At 52.6% G+C, this 11,446-nt stretch overlaps 1 protein-coding gene across 1 annotated transcript; it reads left to right on the plus strand.

Moving 5' to 3' along the window:
* The first annotated feature begins 402 nt into the window (after positions 1 to 402).
* DUSP7 (dual specificity phosphatase 7) lies at positions 403 to 8,824 on the plus strand. The gene is made up of 3 exons (XM_069812410.1): positions 403 to 1,043; positions 3,420 to 3,848; positions 6,413 to 8,824. The coding sequence occupies exons 1-3, from the start codon at positions 632 to 634 to the stop codon at positions 6,718 to 6,720; spliced, it is 1,149 nt and encodes a 382-aa protein (XP_069668511.1). The 5' UTR covers positions 403 to 631; the 3' UTR covers positions 6,721 to 8,824.
* Positions 8,825 to 11,446: the final 2,622 nt, after the last annotated feature.

Below are 11,446 nucleotides of genomic sequence, written 5' to 3' on the forward strand. Positions count from 1 at the left end.
CGGCAGCGCGGGGTCCCGGCGGCCCGGGCCGGGATCCGCGCCCACCCCTCCCGCGCGCCTTCCCGCGCTCTGCCCCCGCCGCCGGCGCGGCGCGGGGCCCCGCCCCCTGCCCATATGAGGCTAACCCGCTTCCCCCCCCCCCCCCCCCAGCGCCCCTCATTGGCGCTGGGGGCGTGGCGGGAGGCGGTGACGCGCGGCTGGGGGCGGGGCCTCCGCTCGGGGCCGCGCCGCCCGCTGCGTTGTGCGCGGAGCCGCGCCGCGCCGATCCGATCCGATCGGAGCCGAGCCGAGCCGCGCCGCGCCGGGCGGGGCGGGGCGTGCTGCCGCTCGGCCGGCCCCGCCGCCCGCCCCGCCTCCCGAGGCATGACACGCCGAGCCGCCGGCGAAGCCCCGCTTTAATTGAGGCCGCCGGGATGGGGCGCACCGCGTAGGGCAGAGCGGGGGCCGCCGCGCTCCGGGCCGCAGGGCAGCGCGCACCCACGGCCGTGCAGGAGCGGCGCCGCGTCCGGCATCGGCGCAAGCCCGCCCCGGCCCGGGGTGGAGGGGGGGGAAGCGGCGGAGCGGGGCCGCGTCCGGCCGCCGCGTGGGTGGCCGGTGGGCCGGGCGCTGGCGGCCGCCGCTGCCGAGCCCCATGAAAACGCAGGTCTGGGGGAGCTCCCCGCGGGCGCCCATGGCTGCGGCGATGCCGTGCAAGAGCGCGGAGTGGCTGCAGGAGGAGCTGGAGTCGGGCGGCGGCCGCTCGCTGCTGCTGCTCGACTGCCGCCCCCACGAGCTCTTCGAGAGCTCGCACATCGAGACGGCCATCAACCTGGCCATCCCCGGGCTCATGCTCCGCCGCCTCAAGAAGGGCAACCTGCCCATCCGCTCCATCATCCCCAACCACGAGGACAAGGAGCGCTTCGTCAAGCGCTGCAAGGCCGACACCGTGCTGCTCTACGACGAGGCCACCGCCGACTGGCAGGACGGCGGCGCCGCCACCTCCGTCCTGGGGCTCCTGCTCCAGAAGCTGCGCGATGACGGCTGCAAAGCCTATTACCTGAAAGGTGAGGTGCCCCCCCATTCCTCCAGCCCGGTCCTGCTACCGCAGCCCTTGTCGTCTGTCCATCCCTCCCCCCCCCCCGCAGCCTCCGGACGGCCCCTGCGTCGCCGGGCGCCCATCCCCTGGCCGGCCGGAGGTGGCTGGGTCGTTTTGCTTCCTCCCCCCACACCTCCCTCTGCCTGGTTTATTTTTATGTATTTTTTTTAATTTTTTTTTCCCCCCCCTCTGCATCCCGCTTTAATCCCCCGCACAAAATGGTCGCAGGCTGGAAGCGGCCGGGAGCGCCCCGCTTCTTCCTGCGTCGCCTCCCCGGCAGAGGCGAGAGGGACCCCCCCTACACACACACACCCCCCACCGCCGGGGTGTCCCCTCCAGCGCTGCCCTGTCCCAAACCGACCCCGGCTGGCACCGCCGCCCCCCCTCCCCCCGGGGCGCCCCTCGCCTCCGCTCCCCGGCGGGGGCCTTTCGGGGGCTCCCCGCCCCGGCGCCAGGCTCTCCTCCAGCCCCTCCGGAAGGGATGGCCAGATTTTGGGGTGGGGGGGCAGGAGAGCACTCCCCTTTTTTCATTTTCTCTCTCCATCCCCATCTCCGAAAATTGAGCGTTTGGCGTTTTTCTCCCCCTGTTCCTGGAAATGCCGGCGGGGCTGGAGGGGGGGGCCAGCCCGGCTGCTCCCCCGGGGCCGGGCGATGGAGGAGCGGGGAGTCCTGCTGCGGGGGAGCCGAGCCCCGCACATTCGTGAGGGCTGGGCTGGTTTGGGGTCTTTGGTTTTTTGGGGGTTGGGGGGGAGGGTTTGCCATTTTGAAAGATCCCAGCAGGCCTTCTCAGCGGGCTGAGCAGAGCCCACAGCTGGGCTGCTGGGACCCTTCGCATCCTCCCAGTCCTCCCAGTGCGGTCGCTGGGTGGCGGGTTTGAGGCAGAAATAACAGGAGAGCGGAGGAGTCTCTGTGTGTGGGGGGGAGAGAGTGGTGAAGAAAGTTACCACTTCCAGCTCTTTAAAAAAAACACTGCTGCTTCTTGGTAGCCCCTTTTTGGGTAGCCGGGGGAGCCCCTGGTGCGCGGTTGGGGTGGCAGGGGGACAGGCAGGGGTTTGGGGACCGGCCTTCAGGGCTGCGCTGCCCGCACAAGCCTCCTTCAGAGGTGACATGGGGGGGAGGGAGGGTGGGCAAGCACAGGGGTTGATCCCACTTCTTCCCCCCCCCAATCCCTCTGCTCCCTGCCTGTGCCGGTGGGTGAGTCCCCCATCCCACCCCGGTTTGGGGTTTCCCGATGGGCTTTGTCTTCCCATTTCTCTCCCCATCGTCCTCATCCCTAGCAAGAAGGAGCGGCTTTGAAGTTACTCCTAAGCTCTCCCCGATGGGCAGAGGAGGAGCTGAGCCCCTTTCTCTGCCTTTTTCCGGGAGCCTCAGTGGGAAATGTTTCCAATTAAAATTCCAAAATGGCTCCTCGGCGCTGTCTGGCGGCGCGGGGGGGGGAGGAGGAGGAGGAGGACGAGCCTTTTTCATGAATGGATGTGGCAGGAGCTGTCTGTCCTGCTCAGTGACCCCGCCACAACCGCCGAACCCACTAACAAAGTTTCCAGGAGGCCTTTCTAATTAAACCATTTGTCAGTGTCAGATACTGATGGCTGAGCTCCGGTTTAATATTGCCTGGAAAGGAGGTAGATTGGTGGGTTTTTGCTTCCCTGCCTCTGCCTTCCTTCCCAAGCTGTTGAGCTGAGGAACTGCAGAAAAGGACTTAGGAGCAGACATGAAGGGTCCCATCCCTCCTTGAGCCTGCTGGGGTTTGGGTGAAGAACAAACCTGTGACACTGCTCTGTTGCAAAATGTGTTTGTAGGGATAAAATAAGTGTAAGGATCGCACTTTGGCAACACTTATGGCCTTTTTTGCTGCTTGAAGGTGAATTATTTGATTGGGTTTTAGTGTCTGGGCTGGGTATGTGGTTGTTCTTGCTTTATCTTTTCAGACACAGATATTTTTGTGCTTTTCTGTCTAGGTGGCATAATAGCTCTTGCCCAAACTGCCCCAGACCCATATTTCTGAGAAGCTAAACAAGGCAAGATTGTCTCTTGCCATTGATTTTATTTTTGGATGTTTGTTTCTTTGCAATTGAGATTTGGCCCCTATTTATCACAAGCAATATTAACCTTCGTAAGAAACCCTCTTTGGCTTCCTGGGACCTGTTTGCTCAGTAGCAGTCTGCCCAGGGAAGGTAGGGAGATGCCTTTCTTGGTGTGAAGTTGAAGGTATACCAACTTTTTGCTGGTAAAGACTTGCTAAGTAACATGCACGTGTCCAGGTAGAAGGATTTCCCATTCTGAAGAACAAAACATCTTTTTCTCTTTGCCTCTCCCCTTCCCTTTCTCCTTTCCCCCTTCTCAGGTGGCTTTAACAAGTTTCAGACCGAATATTCAGAGCACTGCGAGACGAACCTTGACAGCTCCTCACCCAGCAACTCTCCCCCGGCATCGGTCCTTGGCCTGGGAGGGCTGCGGATAAGCTCCGACTGCTCGGATGGCGAATCCGACAGGGAACCCAGCAGTGCCACGGAGTCAGACGGGAGCCCCATCCCTAACAATCAGCCTGCCTTTCCAGTCCAGATCCTACCTTACCTGTACCTTGGCTGTGCCAAAGATTCGACCAACTTGGATGTCCTCGGCAAATACGGCATTAAATACATCCTGAATGTGACTCCCAACCTGCCAAACATGTTTGAGCATGACGGAGAGTTCAAGTACAAGCAGATTCCCATCTCAGATCACTGGAGCCAGAACCTCTCGCAGTTCTTTCCCGAGGCCATTGCTTTCATTGGTAGGTAGTTGGCAGAACATCTCTTTTCATACTCACCGTTTGGGAATGTGGCAAGCTGCTTCCCAGGGCTGTTGCTCATCTCTGGCCTCACCTCTCCGGGGCACAGCATCGGCGCTAGCTTAGCAGCTGAGCGTCATGCTGCCGAGGTGACACTTCTGGTGTGTGTCACCCTGGCTGGGTTCAGGGAGGCCTCCCCTTCCAAAATTCAGCCCTCTTAGACACCTCAGCTGGGTTACCTGCAAGTGGTAGGACCGGCCCTGCTGGACCCGGCCCCGCTGTCTCTTGCCCTTGTATGGGGATTTGTGCTTGTGTGAAATGGCTGAATCGAGGCAGCGTGGAGCTTCTTTGCCCTTTTTGCTCAGAGGAATGAGTGTTGATGGGAGTTGCATTAACGTGACTGGTGCCAGCAATTCCTTAGCCCCAAGTGTGGTTAAAATCTGGGGGGGTGAGGGGTGTTTTCTTTTCCCAAGGGGATTTGCTAGTCTAGTTGTGATCCTGCTGTAAGTCACCCTAGCATAACTAACTCCTTGTATGGATACTTCTCCTAAGGTAAGTGTCAACACAATGAGTTAGTGATTATAATTACACTGTAGAGCTCAGCTGGAAAAACTGCTGTGCAGACAGCCCCTGAGACAGCTTTGGCTGGTTGTGGGGAGGGGGGCAGATCTCTTCTCCCAGGCTAGTGTTGACTTTGAAAATTGCTTCTTATTCTGTGAGAGGTGTCTGTTGGACTGAATAGGGATGTACACTTCCAGCATGACCTGTGCTGTCTGCTGGTGATGGTTGTTAGCCTAATCAGTTCTGATTTATGGGGGGTGAATGGCACAGGTAGTCATTACCACCATTAACTACTAAAAGACTTGTGGCTTCATATCTGGTTAAAAACATTGGTGTAGGTAAAGGCGAGGGGACCTTTACCTTCAGACTGAAATCTGTGCAGCCCGTTTCAATGCTGCTTCATTACCCTCTCCCTGTTTCAGATCCCACTGCATGCGCTTGCTTGCATGTAAGACCTGAAATGGGGCAGAGCAGTGGTAGGTCCTCGGCGGCTTTTCAGCCTTTGGAAACCCCGGTTCCCACGTGCTCTCCTTTGCCCCCAGCTTCTGTCCTCTAATAACACGACTGTGGTCAGAAGAGGCAGCTTCAGTATGGCAGCAGGGACCTGTCTGATGTCCCACCTGCACTTTCCACAGGGAGTGTGGTATTAAACATCAGGGGTGAGGTGTGGGGTCTCTGCTGGCGTGTGGCATTTGGGATCGGTCTGCTCCAGTCAGACGATGTCTCTGTGAGCAGCACCGCACTTGAGCTTTCCAGTTAATGACAGGAAATGGAGGATTACCTCATTCTAAAACCAAACACCAAGAAATGTGGCACAGGTCAGATGAAAGGCAAAAATGTCTCAGAAAAATGTTGAACAGGGAGAGACTGGGGGGGGCTGGGTATGCTGGGGGGCAGTTGCCCACTGTACTGGAAATTCTTGCTTGGTTTTGGAGGCTGGGGCAGAAAACCTCTTGTGGCTTGGGTCTGGATTTTGTTTTGCCTGAATCTTCTTTGCCCTTCCTTGTGCTCGTGGTGCCAGAGTGTCTCTTACCTCCGGCTTTGCCCGAGGATCCTCTTTCTCCTGCCACCTTCTCCCTCCCTGCCAAGCTCTCAGTCAAATGACTGACTTCAAATAGGGCTGCCCAGAAGTAAGCAACACTGGGTACTTGCGTGCATTCAGCGCTCTCAGCGGCGTGTCCCTCTTTCAGCACTAAGATGTCAATTCATAAAGGGATCACGCTGTTCCGGCTGTGCGAGAGACAATGGGTGTGTGTGTGCTTTTCAATCGGTGGCAAGGGAGGGGAAATTTCGTTGCTGTTCTCTCGCCATTTTTTGGTCCAGCCTGCATTCCTGCTCCCTGCTACGATTCATCCCGAGAGTCTCCTTCAACACAAGCGTTTGTCTGTGGTGAAGTGCGTTTCTGTCAATCCTAAAGAACAATTTCACAATAAGGGAAGTTCCTGCACTTCAGACTCTGCTTAAATTGGCTTCAACTACATTCACATAACTTTCTAGTAGAAGGAGGACAAGAGCAGCAGAAGAGAATAGCTTGCATGGTGCTGGGCTGTAGCCTCGCATCAAGTGTGCAGCCTTCCCCAGTTAGTTGGTGTTGAGGTGGGTGTGCTATGCCTGACCACCAGCACCTCCCTGGAGCTGTTGTCTACAGCTCTACCTGCCTTTTGCAGGTTACTCCGTTTCTCTGTTTGAATACAGCGTACTGATGCTCCTTAGGCAAGGGATGTGTTGCCAGGCTTGATTAATACTTCTCAAGTGGGTGAGATGCTTGGCCTTGCTGTATGGAATGGGGATGTGCAGCTTTGCCGTCTGGTGGGAATATCTCAGGAGCCCTTTGGGGAGAGATGTGGGTGTCGAAGGGACATGAGATGGTGTCACTAGGAGCAGGGGATCCAGTTCTGGCAGTCATGCTGGTCCTGGGAGCTTGCAGCTGCCACCTGGCCCCGCTCCAAAGCCATGTGTTTTTGGTGCAGAATAATAGACTCCCCCTTCCCCTTGTCTTGTTTCAGATGAGGCCCGTTCCAAGAAGTGTGGGATCCTTGTTCACTGCCTCGCTGGCATCAGCCGGTCTGTAACAGTCACTGTCGCCTACTTGATGCAAAAACTCAACTTGTCCCTGAACGATGCCTATGACTTTGTGAAAAGGAAAAAATCCAACATTTCCCCAAACTTTAACTTCATGGGCCAGCTCCTGGACTTTGAGAGGACTCTGGGACTCAACAGCCCTTGTGACAACCGCTCACCCAGTGAACAGCTCTACTTCACCACCCCCACCAACCACAACCTGTTTCAGCTGAACACTCTGGAGTCCACATGAAGGGGATGCCGCCTGGTTGGGACCTCGAGCATCGAATCGCTTCTCTTGAGCATTTCAACTCTTACAAAAATATCTGTCTTGCCAGGCAGCTCTGAAAGGACTAGCTTCTCTGGGCAGAGGTGCCTGATCGCTGCTTTAAGAAGGCTAATGCCGTTCATTAGTATCCTGATCAAAGTGGTTTGAAGAGGTAGTCTTTTTACAGGGGGTTATTTAATACGGGCGATGTTACAGCGTTTTGAACGCAGCTGTTACCGGCAATAACCGCTTTCCTGGGTGCATTGGGACTGTCAGAGCACGCACACATGTGAAGAGCTACCAGGGGTTAGCTTGCTGTGGAAAGTGAGGAGATTTATGCACTTGGAAACCTTGAACAAAAGGTGTTGGGCCAAGACTGTTTTAAAACCCAAGTTTACTTTTTTTTGATTTTAAAAAAAGAAAAGGTAGATCTTACTCGAGCTTTGGGTTCAAACTCTTTTTAAATATGTAAGTTCCTGACTGTTTGTACAGACGAGGTTGCAAAACCAGTATTTTATTCTGTTTCTTGTTTGATCATTTATTATTTTTTTTTAATCAAATGTTTATATTGACCAAATGCATTTTGCACACTTTGTGAAGCCTTGGTATGTCCTGGCATATTACTGGGTACTCCAGAGAGAGATACATGCTGCTGCTGTTGTTGTTAGCATCTGGTAGGAAGCTTTGTTATGTGTGAAGGCCAGTTGGGCTTAAACGCAACCCCTTCACCACTCCTGCACTCACAATCACAAACTCTGCACTGATTCAGCCAAGGTGACTAAGCCGCAAGCTTTTTTTTTTTAACGCTACCCCTGCCAAAAACACTGTTTGCTATTGCCAGAGGTAAAACTCTTGTAGCCTCCAGAGCTGGTAGAAGCATGTCTGAGCCCAGCTTCGTTCTTTGCTGCCTGTTGACTGACTTAATGTCATCCAGCTGGCCCAAAACCATTCCAGCTTCCTGAGTACAGAAGGTAGTTGTGATGTTGGCGTTTCTCGTGCACACTCGATTCTTTCCCACGTGTGCGGGGTGGAGGGGGGAACGTGGCGAATACCTGGAGCAGAGCGAGGATTGCGTAGTGGGACAGGACTGAATCGTCACGCATGGAGCGTGTGAGGGGAGTGAAGAGATGTGGAAATGATGAGAAGAGCATTGTAACAGAGAATTTTTATATATATATATATATGAATATATATATTAACTGGCAAATTCTGAGATGATTGGAGCTTTCAACAGAGGTTCTGATTTTTTTTTTTCTTCCTCTTTCGAATAACTTTATGCCGTGCCTTCTATTCTGAGAAGACTTGTTTATATTTCTGGCTAGTGTTTGGCAAACACCTTATACCAAGCCGGGAGGGGAGGAAGTGGTAATAATTTCTGGGAGGAGGGCAGAATGGATTTGGAGATTTCTTTATTGGCTGCAATGTAGTCCCTCCTTTCTCCCCCCTCCCTGTCCACTTTAACTCTCATGTAACTGAAAAAAAAAAAAAAAAAGCCACGGATTTTTTCTAAATATCCAGTTTTTTGTACTTTTTTTCAAGAAAAAGAAAAAAATAATAAAAAAAATCATCTCCATCTGGAGGAATGTTTGACGCTGTCACATCCTGAAACTGTTCTTTTTGTTAAAGATGTTACCAGAGTGTTGGAATGAGCTTCTCTTTCTTGTTTTCTGGTTGTTTTTTGTTTGTTTGTTCGTTGGGTTTTGTTTGCAACAATGTTGGGATCGTGGGTCATTGGAAGGGAGAATGGGCGTAAGTACGGTTGCGAGTGAGAAAATTGAGAATATCCTAATTGCATCTTACCTCATGGAGGAATTTATTTTTTCAGGGATTTTTTGACAGTGCATCTGTATTGCATTACAGCTAAGCTGGTTTGTAAAGGCTTCCTGTGCTGTTAGTGGTCTTTCTTCTTTAAAGGACAAAAAAAAAAAAAAAAAGATGCATCTTCTGATTAGTACAAATGAGAGCTTGGTAGTGAGGAATGGTTCTGTTTTCTGAGTTATGAAGGAAAATTAGTGACCCTATATATACTGATCCAATATTGGGACTTTGTTTATATTGCAAATAAATATTATTTTTTCTTTAAAAATGATGTTTGTGTCAGATGCTTGTCTAGCCTCTGCCCATATAAGGGCACGCTGTTCTTATCCGTTTTTTTATGGTCAATTAGTGTTCTTCTGTGACCATGAAGAGCATTTGCTGGGCAGTGTTCAAGTGTGGTGTTTGGTTTCATGCACAGCTTAATTTTTAAGACCTGTGGTAAAATGGAGAGGGAGAGGTGGGAGGGCGAGGAGAGGGATATGGGGTATTGGATAAACTGGAGAACAAAGAACAGCTTGAGAATGGGACCAGCTTTGACCCCAGCTATTCCTCTGTGCCAAAATTAAATAGATAAACTAAAGATACTTCTGTTCACTGTGTAAGCGTGGCCTACAAAGGCATGGCAAGGCCTTGCCCACCACTGTTGTGATAGCAGACTTTATTTTGGTAGGAAAGCAAGAAGTTGTGGCCTTGTGGGCAGCCACCCTGATGACTTCTGGGTCTCGTGGAGAGCAGGAGGACCCTCCTGCACTCTCGGGTGGGGGGCCAAGCCCCTGGCTGCCGTGTTGCACATGGGCTTGTCCCCCTGTCCTTGCCAGCTGTGGGTGCAAGCTGTTTGTGGGAAACCTGGAGGGGCTGATGAGGGTGCTTTAGGGTGAAACGTGGCTCCAGGTGCCTGAGTGCAGCCCAGCTAAGGGAGCTGTGGCTCCCTATGCCTCTGCTCATAGTTGGGCAGGACTGAGCAGCAGTGGGTTCTGTGCCCTGCTCCCCCCCCACCCCAGCATTCTTTGTTTTAACCTAAATGGCAAGAAATTAAATTAGTATCTATTCAGTCATTCAGTTCCTCAAAGTGAGTGTGTGTGTGTGATCTTGTTCTTCTAATTCTAGGGCCTGAGCACGAAATATAGCTAGTTTTATTCCAGAAGGAGCTCAGGCTGATGGGTACAGAGTCCGTCGCAAAACAGGGGAGGTAGTCAGAGGCTGAAGCAGAAGCCAAGGGAGCGTATGTGTGTGTGAGAAGTTGTTTGTTTACTCCTTGACTGCATGATGGGAATCTATATATTGATTTAGAGGCCTGTTTGTAGCTCAACAAATAAAAATCTACCTGTTATGCAGGGAAAAGAAGACCTTTAAGTTTTCCCCTGTAATTACATGGTAGAGTAGCTCTTGAGGAAGATATGAAACCATGCTGGAGGCTGGCTGTGCACTGAAGGAGTGCAGAACATCTTGTCGGGTGTATGGCTCTATTTGCTTCCATCTGATTTCCTCTTATGTTTTTCTGCTAAGGTATGGAATAGGATATTAGCAGTTAGCATTAGCTCTGTAAGCACATTTGCTTAGTAGCTGAGTTGTGGCTGGCTGAAACAGCACAGCTGCCATTTGCAATGGCCTTGGTGGAAGAGCTGGTGTTCAGGCAGCTCCCTTGGAGTACCTGATCCTGGGAGACGCAAGTCTGTTGTGAGTGTCCTGCCACTGCTGCGCTTAAAAGCCCCATTGCGAAAGGAAGGCGATAGCTTGTCTGAAAACCATCCTGCCACCTGCAAGTGCTCTTTCCTCTAGGACCCAAAGGAGCCTTTTCCAATCTTCCTGGCCTCTATAGCAGGGAGCAGCCAGCCTGGCTGGTCCTCAGCCATCAGTGTTTTACAAATGTCTTGCACTGTGCTTCTTGGCTAGGGGGTTTCCTTGGAGACCTTATGTCCTGTAATTTAGTGAGGAGACAAGAACTGACATCAGGACAGGGGCAATGTTGGAGAAATAGAGAAAAGAGAGCGTGGGGTCTGTCTGTACTCCTTTGCAGAGGCGGGCACGAGCACTAGCTGAGCGTAGGAGCACGGGCTGAGTGAGAAAGCTGGTTATGTTCAGATCGGTGGAATTTGGCAAGGAGATACCGCTTCCCACACGCAGCAGGGAGAAGCTTCTCGGTTAACCCATTGATTCCAGACAATCTGCTTGTAAGATGCTCTGTGGTGCTCTGCTCTACAAAACCAGGTAATCTCTTGTTTGAGCACAGAGATCTGCTGTCCTTGGGTTTTCACTTGTGATGCCACAAGCCCTCGGGCAATATGAGTGGGAATTTTTTTTTCTTTTTTCTCTCTTCCTTTGTGGATGACTTTGTCCCAGGTGCTTTCAAAAAGTTTCTCCCTCCGTTTCAAGTCATGGCAAAAGCACAAAGCTCTGAACGCAGGTAGAGCTAAAATTCTGCAGTTCCTTACCAGGAAGCCCAGGTAGCTGATTCTGAATACTTCCAGCAGCCCTTTGCACAGCACATCCCATCCTGCCTCCCTCCATGCTGCCTGGCAGAGCCTGGCTGCTCACCCCAGCTGGAGAGGGAAGGGCAAGGAGAGCAGGTATGTCCTGAGCATGAGGGTGACTGCTTGGCATCTTGTGAAACAGGAGATGAAAGAGTAGGTTCCCAGGGCAGTGTAGTGAGGATTACTTGTGGTTATAGGCAATGATAGAAAGACAATGCAAAGGTAGGGGAGATGTGCCCCAAACAACCGCAGGAGGGAGGTGTGAAGGTGTGGTGGAGGCAACATCAGGACCCCAATGAGCAGGACATGAGCTTGTGGAAGGGGCTTTGGGGTTACTTGTAGCTTGCTTTTCCTCACTTGTGTCTACCCTTACCCCTCTCCTAGGCCCTTATTTCTTGGTGTGGCATCAAACACGTTCTCAG

The sequence above is a fragment of the Haliaeetus albicilla genome, chromosome 24 (assembly GCF_947461875.1).
Source record: "Haliaeetus albicilla chromosome 24, bHalAlb1.1, whole genome shotgun sequence".
Taxonomy (NCBI): domain Eukaryota; kingdom Metazoa; phylum Chordata; class Aves; order Accipitriformes; family Accipitridae; genus Haliaeetus; species Haliaeetus albicilla.

What these genes read in the sequence shown, in the direction of transcription:
- DUSP7 (XM_069812410.1), top strand. Translation starts at nt 632, where the DNA reads ATGAAAACGCAGGTCTGGGGGAGCTCCCCGCGGGCGCCCATGGCTGCG. An exon ending in CAAAGCCTATTACCTGAAAG is followed by an intron (nt 1,044 to 3,419) that starts GTGAGGTGCCCC and finishes CCCCCTTCTCAG; the next exon opens with GTGGCTTTAACAAGTTTCAG. An exon ending in CGAGGCCATTGCTTTCATTG is followed by an intron (nt 3,849 to 6,412) that starts GTAGGTAGTTGG and finishes GTCTTGTTTCAG; the next exon opens with ATGAGGCCCGTTCCAAGAAG.